Here is a 23,666-nt window from a genome sequence, read left to right as displayed (position 1 = left end):
AGACCGCTTGGTGCTCCAGACAGGAGCACTAGGCACAAGGCTGCCAGCTCACGCCATTTTATTGTGCATCTCAACATCTCCTGCTCTGCACAAGTCTCCAACTGCTGAAGACAGTATTTGCATTTGAGAAAAAATATATCTGCACATACAAAGCAGCACAAATTAGAAGTACCAGAGATAGTTTTAAGTGAGATCTCTTTGCAGCCCAGCACAAAGATGCCACCACGGGCCACGAAACTGGACAAATAGCTCAGGCAGGACACTGCACTGACACTGCTTCTGGGCTCACAGCTGGAAAGCTCAGAATTAGCTTTTCGTCACGTGCCACTGCACACAGTGGTGGGAATGAGCCCGGCATTGCCAGTTCCACTGGATTGAAAACATCTGGTCTTTTCCAGTCTGGGAAGCTAAATAGCTCAGGCTCAGCTGATACATAGGCAGGAGATCATTCAGTCATCCTTCATACTACAGGCATTTTCCCCCCTTCCTCCCAACTAAGATGTTTTGTTCCACAAATCCTGGCTCTCAAGAGAAAAAAAAAATACATAAGCCCTCTGTTATTAAATATAAAAAGAACACTACAAGTTTGAACCCCAGCAAAGAAAGTTTGGTTTATGCTTGTTTGGCAAAAAATAATCCAATTTCTGAATTTCAAATGCTTGGGAATGACACGAACCTAGCTGAGTCACACAAAGCCAAATGTATTACTATTGAAAGCAAACTGAGCACCAGTTCATTTTCAAAGAAGTTTGGTTTGCTTGGGTGAGTCAGAAATCAACTTTTGGCTTTTGCTTCTAGCCCCTTTTCTTACTCCCAGGAGCTGCAGTAAGAAGCCACCAACCATAGACTTGCAGACACATTTTTTTGGTTTTCAAGCTGAGCAAGACAGTTCCAGTCAATGTTAAGAACAGTAAAGAAACAATACATACATTTCTCGATATGCTAGAGTGAATGTTTTTAGTCCTATACAAAGCTCTGGCAGCTTTTCTCTGATTAGCTTCAAGTTAATTACACCTATGCTAACCTTCTAATAAACACAAGCTTGAGTATCTGCCCATATTCAGTACAACGCACTCTTACGTACCGTTATGGTCTAGCCCTTCTCAGCCTTCAGCCTTTATACCCCTTCCTCAAGTTACAAATCCTTATGTTTTTAGACTCCTAGACCTAAAAGATTCTGGATTGAAATTTTTTTTTTTTTTAATAAACTCGTAATGTTATTCTCTAATTTTCCAGGGGAGTTAATGTCAGCCCAAAATACAGGAGATTCAATGCACTAAAACTAGAGCAGGGGAAAAAAAAAAACCACACTTAAAAAAACCTTAGCACTTATTTCCTTGGAGCTGAGGATCTGAATGCATCTCGCCAATTATGGCTCTGCAAGGCTGGTAAATATATTCCTATTTCAGATGGAATACTAAGATGAAAGTTATTTAGACCAATTCAGCATCTCTCACTGAATCAGGAGCACAGAAGCAAACAGAACTCAAGCAGAGTGGTACTAAATCCATTCAAGCCATTAGACAAGTCAGATTCCGTATCTGGAAGTAAGATTTCACTGTAAGAACCCAATATACTACAAATGTATTTTTTAGAAATATCCATGCTCTGTCATTCTTCAGAAGTACTGTGGGCAATCTTCCAGACAAAACACATTTAATTCATATGATTTTATGGCTTTACTGTGCATCTTGAAGGCAAGTGTGTAACAATCGGCCTGTTACACTGAAATACATAGCTCTCCAAAACACAAAGCTACTCCTTGTAGATCAGCTTCTGGCAACAAGTAGCCCAGCTGTTTAGACTGCAAATTTACAGATAGCTGCAATATTTCATCCTGCTGATACATACAGGATAAACTTTGCTCTGCTGGATCAGACAGTTAATCAAAATCTTTAATTCACCTCTTGTCTGGTACTTCAGAAAAAAGTGAAATTATTTCACACAGTGCATGTGGACCCAACAGCTGTACTGTTCACAGCTGGAAAATTGTTTCCTGACCACCTGGAGCCTAAAACACAAGATTTGATTGCCTTATAGTAGTATGCAATATATTGGTAATTATTAATTGCTTTGATATGTGGTTAGCGCATTTAACTGTATAACTCTGGCTCCCTCAGCAAGTGATGAAGCACACTTACTTGCATACTATAGGCCAGGTTTCTGCCCCAAAATACTGATGGTGAGGGACTCAGTCCAAGCTGCGAGTGAGCAGGCCCAGCCCTGACAGTCCTACGTACGCTGTGGAGGAAGTGGCACTGCCAGGGCAGCTGTACAACTTGGTCAGTAATTTCAGTAACTTCCAGATTTAGAGGCCAAACTTGCACAAGCCCCCCTCACACTTCTAACTGAAGTGTGGAAGACAACATCACGGAGGAGACATGTGGCCAGCGCACATCTGGAGCCCACCTGGAGTGTCTGCAGGCACAGTACACGGAAGGGAGCAATTCTTCCCAGGGGAACTGGAAACAGGACGGAAGGTGCTCACTCTTTGCCCTGCAACAAAAAGTTGCTACAGTGCAAGAGCAAGCATAAATTTCTCTGATTTTACCAAATAAGAAGAGGAGGGGAAAAGCAACAGAAACTTGGACAGGTTCTGCAAAAGCAGCACAGCAACAACACACACAGGCAGGGAAGGAACAGAGTCTGGCGTGACACCTGCTGCAGCCAAATCCCAGGAATTGGCCTGCGGAAGAGCTCTTATAGCCAAGAGCTAACACCCCCAAGGTCTGGCTCAATATATGCCTACAACTGATCTACCTCAGGAATTAAGAGCTTTTACCTCTACCTTGCAGTATGCATTTAAATTAGGTATTTTGCAACTTAAAAAACAGTAAGTTCATTTTTAAATAATAATTTCAGTCACTAACCATCTGTTTTGGAGCTTTAAAGCTCTAATTTTTCTATGTAGAAAAAACAATGAAAGCCATTTTATTGATTTTCTGCAGAACTTTAAGTATTAGGTTTATTAACTGGGCCATAATCAGGTTTTCAAAACTTTTTTCACTGGAGTTAACAGATTCATTAGTTATTTTGTATGAAATACAGGAAGTGCATAACAAATTATTTCTGAAAATGTAGAAAAGTATTTGCTCTGGGCAGACATACAGACTTTTGCTGCAGGGTGAAGCTATCTGATTATTCATACAAATATATATTAAAATACTTCCAGCAACTGCTCCTGTAATACACCGCTTCCAGAGAGTAAACATGCTGAATTGATTCGTCCCCCACCCTAAGTTAAAAAAAAAAAAAAATTATCACCACCATCCCTGCCAACCCTCACAGCCTTTAAGCCCCGCAAGAACAGACAGGGTCGGCACCCTCTCGATGGGTCAGTAAGCAGAAGGTGCCACTAACTACTGCATAAATTCCAGAGGAGTGCAGGAACACCCACTGTGAATTGCTCCCCTTCCTTTAAGTAGATGACTGTCAGCTCACGCTCTTCCACTGATAGTGTCAATATCACACAGAAACTTGCGATTAAAATCTAAGTTGTTAAGGACTCGAAGTCATTCCTCACCAGGAAATTAACCTCACCGCGATTTAACACTGTGAGCGCTGAAGCAAGCATTCACTGCTCACAGATTTGGTACTACTGCTAACATGTCCAGAAATCCATCTTGTAAAGCCGTGAGGATGGTACTCCAGGATTCAGGAGACTTAAATTTACTTCCATACTTCCTCACTCTTCCCTAATGCACTTGGGATCAGGGCTTTAAAGACGCACAGTAAAACTGAGCGCCATCACTCCTAACTTCTAGATGACCACACTAATCAACTAAGATCTCAGTAGAACACATGGGGAAGTGAGAAGCACTGAGCAATAAATTAGAACAGTATTTAGATACATTAGAGGCATATAAAAGTCACGCTATGATCCCTACAGAAGTCTTTATTATGTGATGCTGCTTCAGCTGTCTGGACTTCAGTGCCTGCACGCCGCTACAGGTGCCCAAGCGCTTTTGTAGATATAGACCTCTATCTCCCAGCCCACAGCTCTCCCTCTGTTTAAGGAAAAAAACAGTACTTCCCTGTCTTAGAGAAGTTTTGAACATGAACTTAAAGACTGTGTAGACAGCACAATAAGGGAGAGTGACTGATGCATCTAATGAAAACCCAGAAGATCCTAACCTCAGAGCAGGTCTACTTCAAGTGGCACTGAGAGCACCAGAAACATGGCATAGACAAAGACCTGGCTTCAACTTCTTTAGCATTTCCAAAAGTAAACTTCTGAGTAATTGTGCTACCCAAATATTTAACAGAAGTACAACAGAAATGGGAAGAAACAAGTAGGATATAAAAATCCCACATGCATTTTCAACTAAAAGCCACCTATGTTAATTCCCAGGCCACTCTTTAAATACAGGACCACAACTGTTTCTTTACAGATAAAGAACTGGGAAGATATGCCGCTTGAGGAAAGTTATTCTCACTTTAAAAAGCTGGCACTAACTCTGAATTGGGTTGTGGTTGCTTTTGCGTGTGTATTAAATACTTATAACTCATTCATTAAACGAGAGAGAAAAATCACTCCATGAACACTTACCTCACACATCAGAGTCTCCGCTGGAGGAATGTAATACCACAGACCAGTTCGTGTGGCAGACTCTACTACCCTGGAGTTCAGCCAGGGGAATATGTGAGCAGCTGTATTTGAAAAGGCTTCATTTGCTCACTGTTTTCATTAAAACAAAAACAAAAACAAAAAAAAAAAATCAGAAAGAAACCAGAAAGACTGAATCACGCTGGTCCACCAGACAGTCGTCTTTATCCTTCAAAGCACTGGGCTGTTGCTCCCAACCCTCCTTGCACAGCGAAGCGGGGCATTTTGCCGCCTCCGTCAGTGCCGCGCAGACAGGAGAGCTCTGGCCACGACTATGCGACCCAGCGGAGCAGCCCTCCTGCCGCCCTCTGCGGCCCTATTTTAGCATTACCTTACTTAGTGCTGCAAGTCCCATGACCCATATCCAATAAGGAGGTTCTAATACACTGATCTGATAAAAGGATGTTTTCAAGCAATGGTTATGCAAAGGATCCATACTGCAATGCAAGTCCCAAAACGTTAAACAAATACTAAGCCTTGCTCTTAAAGCTTAAGGCACTTACTGGTCTCTTGTTCAAAATTGAACTGTCTGTTACAGCTGCAAACTCAGACTTTTATTAAGACTGTCTACTCCAGCTTTGTTAAAGCAACTTAACCAGAATACTGAACCATTAACACTAAGAGGTAGGAAACTCAGAAAAGCATCCAAAGACAGACAGATGAGAGCAAGGAAGTTAGATCTATGTTAGCTTCTGGATTAAAAATGTGAAGTGTCAGTTAAGCCATTGGAAATCCTTCAGAAAGATGTTAACATTTAACTTTGAATTAACCCCTCCAAATCCATTGTCATCTGCTAAATTAGTTGTCAACCTCAAGCCAAAGACCCATTAGCACTCTCAATGAAAATGAAGTAAACCATAGTGAGTATGCAGTCCCTGACTAGACCCAAAGCTGAAGACCACAGAGGACATCAGCACCAGAGTCCAGGCTAGAACTAATGTTTCTGACTTTTGGTCTGGCATTCAATCAGGGAAAAATACCATTTCCCAACAGAAAGGAAAGTCCCCAGTATTATAAGTGTAGGTTTTTCTTTCTTTCTTAAAATGCATAAGAAAATCTTCCAAAAATAAAAGTAATTTTGTTTTAAAGTCTTGTTTGAATTAAAAATATAAGAGACTGCAGAAATCTATGTGAATTTTCCAATAAAACAAGAATATCCACAAGGAAGTAAGATAACACTGGCCTCAGGTCAGAGACTTGCTGCACCTGACCCTGAAGTAGTACAAACAAGACAAACTGCTTGCTGAGAAGACTAAAAATGGTTTTAAGGTGCAATATCTTGTGATCTTTCATTTCTACTCTGTATAGCTCTAAAGCACTGGTTCCTTAAAATTATGTTATTCCTTTGCATTACTCCTTCCACTTTCAATATATTGATTTCAAACATGTTGACAATTCACAGCTCATGACCTGATGCTAGTTTACAACATTTGAAAACACACGGCATAGAAAGCTTGCAGATGGTATCAAGCATCTGTTCTCAGAGAGAATTGTCAGAAGTATCCACTACAAGCTTCACATAAGATTAAGAGGAGAAAAATATCAAGATGATAATCAGAAGTGTTTGCTTCTTAAGGTCCTGGAAGTGATTATGCCACCAGGGCAAGAAAAATTAGCCTTTTTTTTTTTTTTTTTTTTTAATACACTACTCAGACATGTTAGGTGCTTTACAAGGTGTTTTCTGAAGTGACATAAGCCCTGCTCCAAGTACTTAATCTAATTTGAGACAATGTTTGCAGTAATAAGATCACACAGTTTCTAACTAATGTATGCCAAATACCTCATTAACATAGGTGGGTTTAACAGAACTATCATACTTCTGTGATACTGAAAATAGGCGCTTTTAGGAAAAAAAAGAGAAGGACAGGTAGCATGAGAAACAGGGAATGCTTCAGGACAAGAAAACTTTTGTGCTGAATCAAAGATAAGTTTTTGCAAAAACAATTCTGCTAACAAGTTATTTTTCTTCAAAGCACATTACAATTCCTTAAGAACTGGTAACACAGGAACATCCTTCCCCTACTAAGCACAAATAGATAGATGCCCAAACCAAATATAACAAGCTTCAGAAAATACACAGTGAGAAGCAATTGGCAGCATCCAATAGGCTAGGAAAAAAAAATAAAAAATCTGCCAAGGACAGGGAGGCCAAAACGCAGAGTGCCCTTGTCCAAGAACAGAACGCTTCCCACTCCGATGGGACTAACACAAATGGAGTTCAGACCAATTTAGGCAGCTGTACACTTTTAAAGCAGTTTACCACTAACTCATGCTACTGTAAGTGGCAGACAAAGCACACATGCATATGGCAAAACTAATTTCTCCTACTTTCAGCCATAGCATGCCCCACTTCAAAAATCCCAAGGAATACCTGTGCTGTATATAATCGTAGCATGCAAACTTGCACCCATTCATTTCATACCAAATTACTACACCTCCCTTAGCTCTTGTAAACATAAGCCATAACACACACACCCCAAAAAAGCTTAATTTCACACCCCCTCCGTTTTTAGAGGGGATGCCTTTATTGAAGAAAGATTGCTTTACTGTGTGCAGGCCAATAGTTGTTCCTTTTAGGATTAGAGAGAAGGATTACAGCAGCTCACAGTGAATGAGCATTGCTGCCACTGGACTTTGATACTAGTTGCCAGGCTGGCTAGTTTGAAGCTCACTCGAGTATAACCACACAAACTGCAATCTGCAACACACCAGCAAATTAAATATTTAACTCAAACCAAAATTTTTTCGTACTTACTAAAAAATAGTAGATGACTAAAACTACGGATTTAGCATTCCTCAAAGTAATAAGATTTGCTGCAAGTGTCCAAAAATATACTTCATGGCTGACAGCCCAAGGAACCGATCAATGAAAGTTCAAGAGGTGCACTTTACAGTCCAGATGTTCTCAGACTGTGCTCCATCGATGGCTAACAGAGAAATGACTGGTCACAGTATGCTGGCTTTTCTCCCCTCTGCTCTACCAGTTTGTGGCCAACTGATAAAAAGTACATCTTAAGGGTATTTCTCCTTATAGCCATGTCCTATGGTTAGCATAAAAACCTCACAGCAAAACAATGGGATGAGAAGTTGTACCAGAGACAAGTAGGTTTAAAGTATGAATCAAACTTGCATCCCTGCAGCAGGATGACCTTAATGAGAATTCTAAAAGCATGCAAACCATAAGACACCCACATATACATACATATACCCTAGATACAGCAATTAAAAAATTCCACACAACAAACATGCTTTTTCTAACCTGACCTGTGCATTTTTTTCAGTAAATGTGATTGGAAATTTGCATAAAACCAGAAGAGCAGGAGGTCTTACTTGCTTATTTAAGGAAAACATGCAGTAGGATTTTCTAGACAAATGGATTGCAAGGTATAACACTGTTAATAGATCTTAATTTAATAAATACTCAAGCACAAAAGGTTTCCTCCAACACTTCAGTTACAATTAAAAAATGAAAACTATAGCCTGGGGGAAAAAAAACCTGAGAACTACTTTAAAAATGCATTTATCCATGCACTGAAATCAACAAGAAACACTAACAAACTGAGAAAAGTCTAAGCTTGGATACAACACTGTCATTCCCCTCATACAGGCCATACATAAACTACCTATGAATGTATCCATACCTCCATCCTTCCTTTCATTTGGGTATAATCCAAAATTGTTTAAATCAACAATTGGCAACTTGAATCCCATCGAGACCCAATGACATGGCAGACAAGCAGGGGAGCAGCTGGGCCCACTGTGGATACTCAGAGCTGTTGCTACACACATCCCTCCTTGTTCAAATCACAGGAATCCTTGCGGATAGGTCCTTCAGGGGCGAACGGGAGACAACACTTAGCCAGATACGAGGAAAGTCAATAGAAATTAAGCACCATGTAGCTTCATTACCCATAGCAGAGAAGTGAAAACACTGCACCTTGCACCTTGACGTATCATTTTTGTTTTTGATCTTCACTATCAAGTCCTTTCTTTGCCCTTTCTTGGCAAAGAGGCATAGTTATCACAGGAGTGCAAGTCGGTAAGCATCCCCAGAGCAGCCTTGGAGGCTGCTTTGCTGTGTCTCCCAGAAAGCAATCTTAATTTTGCCAAGTCAGAAGCCCTGATCTGTCATCTTTACTACGTTTCAAAGCGCAGAAGACTCCAGCCAAGTCCAAATTTTCAAAGTTCTCCCTTGGAAAACTGCTCTGACGCTTCAGTCTGCTTCAGTTTTCTCCCATCGCGGGAGAACTTTTGCCCTTGGTCTCACATCTCAGCTCCAGTCACAGGCTTGCTTGACAGCAGCAGGACCTGCATTACACTCTGTGCTTTTCTAAACCCTAAATAATCCAGACAAGCTCCCTGCTCTTAAAAAAAAAAAAGAACACTGGTATGCATTTGGATTTTTCCTTGAATCCCAACAATTCAGACTCTTGCCCATCATTTCTGCTCCATTTCCAAGTAATCATTTTTAGTGTTGGCCACAGAATTTTATCTGTGAACAAGAATTGGTTTTGGCCTAGAGGACAGCTACTTTGCAGCATGGGTCAGTAGTTTCACACACAGATCACTAGATCAGCATTTCAGACAATTCTCCCAGCCGATTCCTTTACAGGCATGCTACCAAATGCACCCAGCTCACAGCTATTGCTGTTACTAGAAGTAGGGTTCGGGTGAGCCCTGCGGGAGTGACTTCCTTAATTCACTATCAGCTCTGTCAGCTAAAGGGTTTCTGAGATCCTGGACACTGCTTTTTGTCCCCATTTTTCAGATGTCTTTTGGCAGCTATCTACAGCGAGACAGATTCCTTTATGTATGATAAATGCTACAATCACTGCCATCTCCTTAGGGAAGGCAAAGAGTGCTGATCCCAGCTCAAACGGGTATGTAGCTCAAACTGAAAATGTAACTCCTCCACTGCCAGGAGAGCTTGATCTTTTGCAGGCAGAGCAGGCACAGATACAGAAGAGTGCATGTCTCTAACTGAATCTGCTGGACTCAGCACTGTAGAACCACTCTTTTGGGCAGGTTTGATCATTTTTGCTGTCCTTTAAGGCAATTGTTTTATCATCTTATTGCTTTTCCCTTAAGCTCCAGCTTGGGAAAAAGAAAATAAGATGCTTGACTTTTAAGCAAATTAAGTCCTGAGAAGAGTGTTCATCATCACCTGTTCCCCAGCCCTGCTGAAACCGAAGCAGCAACTGGGGATTTTGCCAAACTGATAGATACCTCCAAGCAGGAACTCACATGCCCAGAATAACTTGCGAGCTCTCCTCAAAACTATCATACTCTGATATACTTGCAAAGATTATCAGTCATTGACACTGCAGTCAATAATTACCTGTTTTTTCACCTTAGGATCTTGAAGCACTTTTTAAAAGATACCAAGTAATTACTTTTAAGGTAGAAATGCTTTCTCTTCTGCAGGTAAGGAAAATAAGGTACAGCGTATGACAGAGAATGACATACCATTTCTCTCTTGTAACTCCCACTTTTGTGCCTTAATCATAAACCTGCTCTCCTTCACAAGCTGCTTTCCTCCCTTTTTGCCCTCAAGCAGTTTGGGAAGCTTCTAAACACTGCTGTTTTATACTTCAGGGCTTTTTTTTTTTCCTTCCTTTTTCCTTCCCCACCTCATGGTTAAACAGTCTGTATGGTCCTAAGTGTTGCTGCAGGCAAACACACATACAGGATGAAATGCAATAAAGCAATAAACTCTTAGACCTTTTGGAACATACAGAAAGTGGAAGTGACACACATGGCAGAATAGGCAGTTTTGCTGCTGTAAAAAATTTTTTTTAAAACCAAACTCTGCTCTATTTAGTTCTTACATCCACTGGATAATGAATTATGTAAAATATGAGCATTCCAAATCATACATTTCAAACCTAAGCTCTACGGGCAAACATTGCCATTATCTGCTTAACAAAGACCAATTATTCAATGCATAATCAAGCTCCTGTGCAAGTTCTAAATGCCTACAGTATTATTTGATAATACGGTGTCTTCTGACCTAGACAGAGCTGCCTACAGCATTTAATTAAAGGTTTCGGACACACTATGTTCTTCTCCTGCCAAATGCTGTTCATGCAGTATGCTTTACATTTCCAGTCAAACTAACAGCAAAACAGTCTATTGCAGCCTGTGAAATGCTATAATAAATGGTATAAACAAAACCAGGAGGGTATACCCCAAGATCAAACATCCTTCTAGGGGAGCAAAATATCACCATCATCTGATCTTGATGCCAAATTGACCACTTCACAATTCAACGTTTTGAACACTAGCCTTCTGTTTTTCTGTCTTCGCTCCTATGACAAAACATTCTCTATTGCTTTATGAAAGGATCATAATCAGGATAAGGATTTCATTATGCTGGACATCTGGAGAGAGCACTCCTGTCCCACACAGCTAACAATGTAAAAAGTGAATGCCTTTTAAGTGATTTTATCTGTGTAAAAACTTTCTGTGCACTCAGTTTTCTGAGTGCGCAAGAATTTTCTCTGGCCTAGAGGTCAGCTAAAAGTAAATTTTGAAGCCAAATACACAGGCACTAGGGGCATGATGTCCGTCCTCCCTCCCCTTGCAAAATGTACTGTGCAAGCCCATACTCTGCAGCCAATTCATCTCACATGCCTTAACTCTTCTTTGAAGGTGTGAAGCAGAAGAAAGCTCACTTCACATGTTCACTCAGTGTATTAAGTCTCTCTGCTGTGGCTGTCTGTGAAAGTGATAGCTAACAGTGTTCTTTAGGTGAGGATGCAGATCGTTTCTCACTAGACAAGCAGTTATACTTCCTCCATTTAACCTAGCAAATAATCAGTCGCTAGCAGATTCCAGCTAGTTACTTTGAGAACTGGCCTTACCTCCAAATGTACCAAACACAAGTAGTGAATTATTCTTTATTTGCTAGTTCACCGTATCTAGATCTTGCATATGCAAGCCTCAGCAACCTATCCGCTATAATTTGACTCCAATCCTTCCCCTTTTCCCCCAAAAACAAAATTATCTTAGACTCAAAGAAGTTTTCAAAAGCAAAGATCTTATCTAAGCTTCAGAAGAAAACAATGCATTCAGTTTGGGTGCAACATTGAGCCACTGAAGGAAAAAGTCCTGTTTCTTTCCACAGCGCCCAAACTTCAGAAGAGTGCAGGGAGTTGCTGAAGAGCACTTTTCATTGAGAGAGTGCATATGGTGTTTGTTTTGTTTCTTTTTTTTTTTTTTTTTTAAACTACAACTGGGAGTACCTCGCTCAATATTCAAGAGGTTGCAAGAGTCCCTGGAGCAGAAGTCTTCAACATTCATCGTAAGAATTAGCTTCACTGAAAATACTGTAAGATCCAGCTCAGCAAGGATTTAACAGACCCCGCTATTCAGTTTCAGGTAGTGGAGCAGGCTTTGCCCAGTGATACCACAAATATTCAGCTATAGATTACCAACAGATAGCACACAGCTGCCATGAGACTGTAATAAAAGCCATTAAATATTTCCTTCCAAACACTGATCAGTATTCCCACTGGGCAGCCTAGTGTCACAGCTGTGTACTGAGGGTTGGGTTTCCTTTTTAAAAAGGAGGTCTCTACAGTAGGTCTCTATTTCAGGTCTTCTTAGAAAGCTTAACATGAACAACTTCTTGATCAGCTGTGTCAATACAGGAGTTTTTTAGAAAGCAATCTACAGTCTTTTAAAATTCACTCTCACAGGAGAAAAAAAAGCAAAAATTCTCAATATTATACTAAGAATTTGACTGTTTCTGTTCAAAACAAAAGTCTTAAAACAGGGAAATTACACTCTAGCCAGTCTCCTCCCCAAAGCCAAAACCATTCTTACTAGTCCACAAGCACTTTTATATCGCAGTGAGGGGTCACTGCATCACTGTCCTACATAATAAATATGCATGGCACAATATCAAAAACAAGGATCCCTGATCCAAACGGCACGGTTGTTTCAGGTAAATTACTTCCTTCTGGCTCTCCCACCTACCTTCTGGTTTTATAACCGCATCTCCCAGTTTAAAAAAGATACTACATGGCTATATGAAAAAACAAACTAATGACTGAAGAAGCAGACAATGCACAAAGGTTAGCTGTCAGATATATAAAATTGTATTTAAAAAGTTAATTCTGGATGTACTCTTATCTTCAGTTAAGATCTAAGAATATAATACAAATATACCCTAGTCAAGTCATTTGTTCAGTGGTACTCCTTTAGAGAACCAGAAGATAGATAGGTTATCGTGATTTCAGTGGTAGTAATCTGAAGCCAGATGACAAGAGAAAAAAAAAAAAGAAAAAGAAAAAGAAACACATACACAGGCTTATGCTGCAACCAAAGTCAGTCAGCCTTCTCTTTTACAGTGCTGATCCTTAACATACAGAGTATGAACAGGAGTATCTGAAAATACCCAAAGCACACAAGACTCCAAATTAACAGATTCTTACAAGTCTTTCACTTAATCACTTACAAGGGGAAATAAGTGCTGAAGAATTATTTAGTATCTCTACCTTAGGCATTTAGAAAAAGACTGTGTTATGGGCTCATGCTGGGAAGCAGAAATATCAGCAGAATTTCTAATGATATATATATATACAGTATTAACTATATAACTAAGGTTTTCCTAAGCATCTATTACCAATTTCATTGTTTTAATTAGAAGTTAATTTCAACTGTAAATCCTCTGAGACAGGACTTGTCTTTTATCCACATTTGAACAGACCACAGCACAATGGGGATCCTAGTTGCTTTTTTTTATTATTATTATTTTTTCCCTCGCTTTGAATACTAGGATAGCATGTTTGTTAACATAGGAGAAGACTGGGAATGTACAGAGAGCAGCTTTTGTATTCATTTTCTGTGCTTCGCTCCCATTTACAGTGCAGAATAAACACTTAAGCTGTCATTCTATTAACAGTTTTACCTACATAAGAAACACAAGATGGGGGCCAAATTTGCCTGCATAATGATTTCACAGTAGGTGGCAACCAGATGGAGAGCACACTGCCATATGCTCCCCTTTGCTGAAAGGTGGAGAAGTGAGCAAACACGAACCGGGGGGGGGGAAGGTGAGCAGGGAGACAAATGTCTCTGCAGCATGCCCATAATGCGTGTGTGAACCTTTTCTTCCCAGAAGCATATGTAAACTTCTCTACTCCTTGTACCTTGGGATCTGAATTCCAGGGAGGCAAGGGCAACGACTGCGGGCAGCTAGGGAACAGCCGCTGTCTTCGACATAACTTTATCCTTGCTAGGCAGGTACACATCTGGGCTACATCCAACAGCACTGCCTTCCTAAGAAAAGCCACCATACGAGCAGGGGGAAGAGAGCCAGCATCCCCATGGCTCTGAGCAAAGGGACCTGAGGAAGACACCACTGCACAGGGACAGCCCCCTGGGAGGCCAAGGCTTTTTCCAAGGCAGCACCAAAAGCCGAGAGGCTCAGAAGCTGCACCCGCTCGGCAGCCCCCTCCGAGTTTCTTTTTGCCCGGAGATAATGTGTCAAAAACTTTTACATAAACCTTGATGCTTCCTAGGTCTTGCGCTGCTCCTCCATTTGGAGGAGACAATCTGGCCACATATTATAATGTCTCCAAGGAGTACGTGCCCTTTTGAGCTAGTCCTAAAAATAACACCTTTCACAGTTAAACATTTCTATTTAATTACTTCACTGTTTCCTGCTCAGAAAGCCCTCCTTTTAAAAACCAAATAGAGGAAGGGAAGCATTCAGATTGCTGGAGGTGGCAGCTGGTAACGGATGAACAGTAAATAAGCACAAGAAGAAACCCTCAAAACTTTGAGGAGTTTTAAAGACATTTGTGCAAGTTAACACGTGACCCTTGACCCATATCTCACTTTCCTATTAAAAAAGTTGTTTTCAAAGTAGTTTAATTTTATCATTCCAGATAAGAATGTGATAATTTATTAGATGTGGGTTGTAAGATCCACGTGGCTATTACATGCTGAGAAAAAGTATGGACTGTTTGCTAGCTGAGGTACATCACATGCCTCATGTTTATATCTTGGATGCTTGTTAATGTTAATTATTACAGACAGGAATTCCTTAGTTCACTTTAAAAGGAAGTCTTTCTGAACTCATGCCTTCAGCCAAATGGACTAGTAGTCCAAATGGTGCATTTTTCCATAAGAAGTTTGGTTGATTTGAACAAAAGTATTTCTGGAAAAATACTAAAAATAGTAATAGTCAATACTAAAAGTCTCACCAACTTCAATAAAATTTGTATTTTGATAAAATTTTCATTTTCTATTAGTGGAAAAAGCTGGTAGGAACGCTTAAAATACCAACATATAACACTTTCCACTACAAAGAGTTTTGCACTTTTTTTTTGCAGAGCTCTGACACTTGCCTCGTTTGCAGGCAGTCTTTGAAGTTCCCTGAAACAGCAGAAATATTCTCTCCTTGTCTCATGGCACTCCACTCAAGTTAAACTGAACTATTTTCCTATACCTGCTTATTTTGTTAATTAGACGTTTGGTGGCCTGTCAAAATATCAGTTGAACATGAACCCTACATATATGATGGCTGAGCTTGCCCCTATGACAGCACAGTGACAGGCAACGTACTAAGGAGCACTTCTGGGTTGCTGAAGCAAAAAAGCAGAGTGGCAGGGCAGAGAGCAGAAAGGAGGATGAAATAGGTCAGACTTTACCCATCATTCTTCTGGACAGAGCACAGGCCACAAAGGTCCTTCCTCATTCACAAGATAACAGCCTTATCGAGTAAGGCAATTACCTGAAAAAGAAGTTACCACTAAAGTTTCAAATCCCACTTACGGTTTTGTTGTAACAGGAACAAGGGAAGTTTGTTACACCTGGATATAATATTGTTTTACTAAAAAAAGTCTTTAAGATTAGGCAAGAGCGTATTTAAAACAGTGTATGACTTAAGCTCTCTGTGTTTTGCATTTACGTTTGCAGTTTAACTGTGTAACTCACGTATTATTTTTCCTGCAAATCTTTGACTCATTCAGGGAAAACAATGTCTCACAACACAGACAAAGCTAAGTCTGCGCAACCCTAAATCAGACATTTTCTGACTTACAGGTCTTTAACTCCGCGACCTCAAAATTTGAACAAATGTTTGTAATGAAGTTTTATTTGTCTATAGCACCATAGGTGCACATGGTGCTTTACATCATGCAAGGAAAGACATAGTACGTGCTGTAAAATGCTTACAATTGAAATGGAGCAAAGCAATGCAGAACCCTAGAGGAGATAAAAGGGAAGGGAGGGAAAATACTATGGTTTTGAACAAAGCAAGTAATAAGCAGATATTGAATTTTATATTGTTTCGTTAATGACAGAAGTATTAAAGTGAAAACACTTCCATTTGCTACTCAAGTTTACAAAGAGGGCCTGCCTTTTGCTACACTCGTGCAAAACCAGTGATTTTGATAGGATTACGTGGCTGTAACTGAGAGCTCATTGTGACCCTATAACTAAATTAAGAATTAAACTCCAATACATTGCTCATGTCCAGGCCTATCCTAAGTCCAGCAAATAGGTGGACTGAAATATGAGCAAGAGAGACTGAAGTAACCCTCCCATCACCTTTCACTCAGCCTCAGGCCCCACCACACCATCTAACACTGGTGAAAAAGCTTTGGATTCACATTGGGCATGGGCCTCTACAGCCAAAGAACGGGCACTGGGCAAGTTCTGCCCCACAGTGCTAACAAAGCAAGGGTTACTATTTTTCACTTCAAGTTGAAATTTCACTGCGTACGCTGATGTGAACACTCTCACTTGCAGAGGACAATGCATAAGAAAAACACGCACTGCTTCAAATGTTTCCTAAACATCGTTAGAGTATGCTTATAATCACACTAGTAAGAGGTAATTCTAGAAGTACTGACAGAATTCTGATTTTTCTCAAAAACAAAAACCCCACACACTCCACTCCCTGTTTGTGACTCCTCATACCATTAAAGCTAATGGAAGCTTTGCCACTAGTTTCAACAGAAACGTAGTGCCGGACTAGGTGCAGTGAGGAAAGGAGACAGGAGGAATTAAATCATAGTCGTCTTCTCATGTACCCACTAGCAATAAAGACTCGGCAAACAGCACTTTGTTGACACTTTTGATAACACATGAGCCAGAAAAGACTCCAGCTCACTCTCCTATGTCAATATTTGTTTTGCAGTGTTCATAAGGATAAAGTCTTTTGTCTGAAGTAACCCAACCACTCAGGAAGCAGGTGAGCACCATGCTGATGCAAGACTCCAGTCGTTGCTCTTTTGAGTATGCAGGCTGTTTTACACTACACAACACAATTCAGTTAACTGTTGTTCTACTTTCAGGTAAGGCCAGTAATTTAAATAAATACAGATAATAGGATATACGTAAGCTTTAGCCACATCAGAGTCATGTAGGGCAATGCAATTTGTCCAATATCTAATTTAGATGTAATCATATGTGATTACACCAAAACCACGCTTTCAGTCGTGCTTGAAATTTTGCTAGTTCTGTCCCTCTGAGCTAGAAGTAACCTGTGGTGCAATATTACTGCAGAGTCAGCAACCGCAGCGTATAGACCATCAGAGGTGAAATGGGCAGCAAGCAAGGTTTCAGTGTGTCACCACCCAACACAAGTTGAAGAAACAGCAGAACAGCACCTAGTGTGTGCGCATGCTGCGGGGCGGGGGGGGGGAGAGCGTAACGAGCTGCACGTATCTTTTACAGGGCACCTTCAGAATTGTAAGCATGCATACACCTAACCTTTGGGAACAGACACAGTGATAGGGGAAGCAGCTGCACTATGCATCGCATTCCACATTCACACTGTCAGTCACAATCTGAAAATACTTCAGCTGAGTAGCAGGTTTTCACTAGCACTTGCACTGCAAGTACTCGCGTCTTAATTTTCTGACTGACCTTTCCATAAATCGCTTGGAGTTGAGACCTTCATCTCACCCACCGTTCCAGTTCTGAAGCTGGAATAACAGACGGTTGCTCTTGCTACATATTCTCTTTGCCAACTATTGAGTTTAGCATAATTGTGACACCACTACCACATCTAAATTTTCATATAACCTACACCTCTTTTCACCTTTGTGCAAGGAAATACCTTAACACAGGGGAAGGAAAGTCAATTTTGCAATCCAACGCATAGCATCAGGAGCTGCAACAACTCCACTGTGCCCAGAAACGCACAGGAATGAGCATGCATATGCATTGCCCCAGGAACATGGGCTCTTTACCCACAGAGAACCGAGTCACTTCACTGACTGTAAGCATGCTCTAATGGTGTTTAGGAAACATAACACACTTGAAGCAGTACGCATTTGTTTCCGATTCAGCATCCTTTGTAAGTGAGAGGAGCAGTCCGCTCTTGATCTGCACTGCCTCACAAGAGAGATCTTGTTCACAAGATGAGGTAACAGCTTTTTTCCATACTAGAGGATTTCTGTATTATAATTAATTACATCCAGTATTTTTGTGTCACTATGGTATAGTCTAATTTATACTGAACTTCCCTAACGTGACCATGTTGTTAATAAGCCTTTCAAAACTGTCCTGCAGGAACTTGGATTGTCTTCCCAGGAGCTACCAGAACACTATCGAGTATCAATATAGTCTCACTAGAGCCCTGTTCAAGTACTACACGTTTTACAACTTGTTAAAAATACAGAGATTGCTTACTTTCTTTGGTTTGTGCAAGACTCAGTAATAAGTCTTAAAACAAAAAACAAAAAACCACATGAATCCTGACAGTCTCACATCACAAAACAGCAGTTTTTGACTTGGTGTGCCTATGACACGACAGGTGCCCTGCATTCAGGCAAACGAGACTTCTCCACCAACACTTGTATATAGACAGCTGTAAATACCCTACACTGGTACTCATTTTATTCCTTATATATATATGACCTCTTGCACCTACTACAATCATGTTAGGTGCACGCTCTATTTAACACACAACTTGTAGGTTGGTCTGCTCTCTAGCAGAGATGTAAGAGCCCAGAAATCCTACTGGAGATGCATTTAACAGATTTTTTTTTTTCCCCCAAGCACAACGGACAAACAGACTAACAAACCTAGGAGCTATGCATGTTCATTTACTCCTTCCACTAAGCAAAGTTACCGTGACACCCTCTCCTGTTGTAGCGCATCAATCCTTACAGTTCACAGATGTCACTGCTATCAACGTACCCCAAAACAGCCCGTTAAGTTTACTCAGTATTATGGATGGCAAAGAGAAAAATCCCAGGTTAAGAGTGACCCAAACTGATTTGGGCTTCAAAAAAAGACTCCACGGTCCCTTTTCCGCCGGGGCAGGCGGCAGGGCGACCGCAGGTCCGGGGGCTTCGAGGAGGGCTGCAGCATCCCACAGATCCACAGCGCGTTGAACCAGGACGCTGTTTCAGGGGCGGCACCGCGGAGGCAGAGCAGGCCGGGCGGGTCTCGGGGCGAAAGCAGCAGAAACGCGAACGGTCCCACCGCGGCTCGCGAAGAGCCCACGAGGAGCTGGCTCCCGGCGCCCGGCCGCGGCTGCCGGCCAGGAGGCGCCCGGCGGCTCCGGCGGACGCGGCCCGGAGCGCCCGGCTGGCCCCGCCGCGCCCCGGGCAGGCCCCGACCCCCCCCGGCCCCGGCCCCGGCCCCGGCCCCGCCGCCGGGAAGTTGGCGGGAGGCGGCGCCCGCCGCCAAACTTTCCCGCCCGCGGCGGGGCTGCCCCGCGCCCCCTCCGCCCGCGCAGCCCCGCCACGGGCCCCGCCGGGCCGGGCCACCCCACCCGCCCGTCCGTCCTGGGGGCGGCCCGCCGCGGGCACAGGGCGCGCGGGCAGCGGCGGGGCCGCGGCGCAGCGCCCGGCAGGCAGCGGCGGCAGCCCGGCGCGGGGAGGCACATACCTGCTGCCCGCGGCGGCGGCACCGGCGCAGCCCCGCTCCGGCGGCGGCGGCGGCGGCGGGCGCGCGCCCTCGCGCGGAACCGGCGGGGGGGGGGGATCCGGCGCGCGTGCCCGCGCCCGCCCTTCTTCCCGGGTCGCCTAGGAAACAACGGGCCGTCACTGGGAGCCGTTAGCGCAGGGGGGAGGGAGGCGGTTTAAAGGGGGCGCGCGCGCGTGTGCTCGCCCCGCGTCACGTGAGCCGCGCCGGGCCAATGGCGGCGGCGGACGGCGGGCGCCGTAGTACTACGGGCTGGGGAAGGTGAGGTGCGGGAGGGCGGGGCGGCGCCCCCCGAGGCGGTGGCGGTGGCGGCGGCGGTGGCGGTGGCGGCGGCGGCGGCGGCGGCGCCACCGCCCCCTCCCCGAGGCGAGGCCAGGCCGTGCCCTCCCCCCGAGGCCGCCGACTCGCGCCGGTTTTTTATATCCCCTCAGGATTACATAACGGCCGCCGGGAGCAGCTGCAGGATTACGCGGTGCGGATTAGAGAGCGCGTTGATTCAGCAGATTGTCCTGGGCATGTCCGAGAGAGATTACACCAGCAGAGTTAAGAGTACCCGTGTGCTGGGGGTAAGCTCTGGGCCGAGTGGAACAAACTAACCCGATGCAAAACTAAATGCAAAAAGAAAAAAAAAAGGCAAGTCAAAAGCATAAGGCGGGGGAACACGTTTGAAATGGGCAAAATTTATAAAAACAGGCTGGAAGTCAGGTTTTGACATTTCTCTGTGCCAGATGCCAGTCATTTAAGTGATGCCGATTGATTTTATTAAATGTCCACGTGCTAAACTGGCTCCTTGTGTACCGCTTTGTAGCGTGGATATTTTTGACCTCTCATTTTTGGATCCATGCTTGCTGACATTTGAGAGAGGCAGAGAGCCGACCTCCTAGTGGACACTAGCTCTAATTTTGAGCTGTGAATAAAAACTAGTCGTACAGTGAGAACCTTGAAACCTTTCTAGTGATTTCTTAAAATAAGAGAGTTTAGGGGTGAAGCTTAGGGAGCAGAAGTGCCATAAAGAAATCGGTGAGCATGCAGAATGAAAGAACAATGTTTTTATTCAAGTTTTACGATGATCTTAATGCAACTTTCTTCTGAAATTTAGTAATTTCCCTCACATGAGCTCAAGACAGAATCTTAGTCGCAGAACTACGAATATGTAGCACGTCTACAAGTAGAGACATTTGACGGACTTGCAGAAGCCTCAACTGAAATGTAGTTTCGCCAGCTTCTATGGTTCTAAGGTAAGCATGTTGGTGAAGGGATTAATATATTTTTAAGGACAACAAATGTGCTTTTAACTTCCTCATTTAGCAGCTGCTTGTGCACCACATGGACTCTTTGGAGCAAACACACGTGGAAGAGTAAACAATATATGTACATGAACTTCAAACAGTACATTAAGTTGTAGTCTTGTGTACATAACCTCTATTAACCAAAATAAATATTTCTAAGGTGCAAAAACTAACCACTCAAGTAGTGGACAATTTTTGCTTTCATTTACGCTCATGCAGCTTCTGCAAGCTCCATAACAGTTGCAGACTGTAATTTAATGTGTGTTAGGTGTGCATTTGATATTCTAGAGGATCACAAGTTTCTGACACTTGTATTGCTGCAGCTTTTCACCTGTGACAAATACTATGCATATGGTTCATGGGCACTCATTTTGTGTATTTTTGATTTGTAGTATAGAACTGCAAAGGCTGGGGTTTGTTCCTATAGTAATTTTTAGAAATTTGGAGAAATTTTAAGGCTACAGACCAAACTCATTTTAATTTGATACAAATTAACATGTTAAATGTTAAACAGTTACACAAAAGAAAGATTCCATCTGTGAAAAACACCACTAGAAATCATTAATGAAGATGACTGAAGATTTTGGTATGTGAAGGTTTAGGTAGTTCACTTATGTGGAAAATATGGTAGACATTTTTTTCTGAAGTCTATAACGCTGTAGCATACAGGAACAATTTCATTGTATGCCCTTTGCCGTAGTGGATGGATAAAACTTAAAAAAATTCATCATCACGGGTAAAAATTCTGCAAATGTGTATTAGTCAAGTATTTAGACGTTCAGTTTCATTTGAGCCTGGATTTGTTCTTTACATTATTTTAGTGACACTCAAAATATTGAAATAAGAAAGTTTTCAAATAAGTGAAGAGTATCTTGTTGTTTTGGGGGTTGTAACATCTTGCTCTCTGGCTAGCTATGGTTTAGCTAGACAAGTCCAAACATGTTAGTACATTAATAGCAATTACATAGAACTAGCAGGAATATGAAAAAGGTGAGAATATCTCATACAATAGAACTGGAGATTCAGATGTGAATTTATAATTGGACACACATTCCTTATAAAATTTTAGGATGGAAAGCTTTCTTCTAAATTATGATTTCAGTATCATGATAATCTTTGTATGCCTAATATAGCCTTTATATGACTGGTAATCTTTATGATGATGCTAATAATACCTAATACTTTTGTAGAGCTTACAGGGTTCACAGAGTTTAAGTACTGCTTATGAATGTGTCTAGGTAGGTATACATACACACACATTTAGTTCCCTTTCAGCAAGTCTTCAGGACTCCTTTTAACTAGTCTTCAAGATTTTCCTGGCTCTTGGTGACAATAAAAGACAGTGTATTTCTGCGAAGGGAAACTATACATTATTCAAAATACAGTGTTCTGACATATTTAGTCCTTCCTGAAGTTACTTACCAAAAGAATATAGTTGTTCCTGCTGCAGCTTCTACAGCAAATATTCATCATATGCCCATGTTAGAGCTGCAAAAGTTGTATTTGGAGAAGAATTCCTTTATAAATCATTATTTTTAATGATAACAAGTCCAGGACAAATTGAAAGCTTCATGAGGAAGAGCAAAATTTGCCACTTTTTAGTTATGATACTCCTTTCACTACTAGTGAATACTGCACAGGTGATGAGACTTTCAATAAATAAACTCCCTTAAGTTAGAGATCTGTATTGCACGTATCTTCCCTCTCCTTCAGAAATTCAGAGAGTCTGTTTTGAGCTAGAAGAACTGAGGAAACAAAAAGGATCAAGGACCTTGGTTCTGCAGCGCTGGACTGTATTAACCTGGGGGGGGGCACGTGGGTGTACAGCGCAGTTCTGTGGAACAAAACTTTTGAGGACAAAAGCAAAGTTGGGAGTTGTCTTTTTCCCCTATCTTAAGAAAGCTGAGACTTTTGACATAACTTCTTAAGTGAACTCAGATTTGCCAGTGAAATTTAGAACACCATGGCAATACTCTGTGGAGGAATAAGAAGACAGCAGTTGTAGGCATATTTAAAAGCATAGTCAATTGTTGTATAAATAATGCATGTCCTGTCAGTCTAAACCACCTATTTTCCCTTCTTACAATAATGGGTTGCAACAGATTCAGCCCACTGATCTCTTATTAATTCAGATAAGATTAAAAGCAGAATAAATGTGAAAGTAGGATAGTTTCCTTAGCTGATTTAGGAATGGTATAGAACTTTACCAGTTATATTTGTTATTGAAATTCTTTATATAGTGACTGGCATTTAAAAAAAAAAAAGAAAAGAAATACTTGAAATGGCTATCACATTCTCTGTGGCCATTCAATGAAACACTTAAACATATTTAAATTTGTGCTTATGTAAAACAATCAAATGCATTTGTGATGTTTGCTTGTCTTTACCAGATTTTTAGCTTTTTCCCCTTTCACTATATGCTATGTAGAGCTACAGGTAGACCAGAAGATGCATTGAGGCAGCTCTGTACACTATGTTTGATTTATATATACATATAAAATATAAATATATATATATATAAAAACTGAAGTCATCTTCCACATTAATTTTTGCAAAGATTATGGTAAACTCCAAAGACTAGAATTACCTCTTTGTACCTTAAAGAAGGGAACTATGTGTGTATGATCAACAGAAGATAGCCCTGCAGTATTGTAAATATATATTATTGAAATAATTTTTAGAAATATTCCATCTTTCTGACACAGCACACTTAACTTCATGCTAAAGCGTATGGAAATGCAATACACCCTCATGTTCGTGGAAAATGTGTGGTAGGTTAGCTAGTCTATCCATTAGAAGTTTGATATTCTGTAGCTTACAGCATGACTAAAACACATTTGTACTCGCATGAATTGCCATCAAAGCTTTCCTGTTTA

General features: G+C 41.7%; 1 protein-coding gene across 2 annotated transcripts in view; it reads left to right on the top strand.

Moving 5' to 3' along the window:
* The window catches only part of NRG4 (neuregulin 4), a 74,398-nt gene that overhangs the window by 5,353 nt on the left and 45,379 nt on the right, over positions 1–23,666 (top strand). For both annotated transcript variants that reach the window (XM_064517561.1, XM_064517562.1), the window contains exons 2-4: positions 16,761–16,814; positions 19,933–20,134; positions 20,601–20,739. In XM_064517561.1, coding sequence (XP_064373631.1) covers positions 20,729–20,739 — 11 coding nt within the window. In that variant the 5' untranslated portion in view covers positions 16,761–16,814; positions 19,933–20,134; positions 20,601–20,728. The remainder of the gene's footprint in view (positions 1–16,760; positions 16,815–19,932; positions 20,135–20,600; positions 20,740–23,666) is intronic.

This window comes from Dromaius novaehollandiae, chromosome 10 (assembly GCF_036370855.1).
Source record: "Dromaius novaehollandiae isolate bDroNov1 chromosome 10, bDroNov1.hap1, whole genome shotgun sequence".
NCBI classification, from domain to species: Eukaryota; Metazoa; Chordata; class Aves; order Casuariiformes; family Dromaiidae; genus Dromaius; species Dromaius novaehollandiae.
The sequence above is the reverse complement of the archived record's forward strand: the minus strand, read 5'-3'. Positions and strand labels throughout refer to the sequence as shown.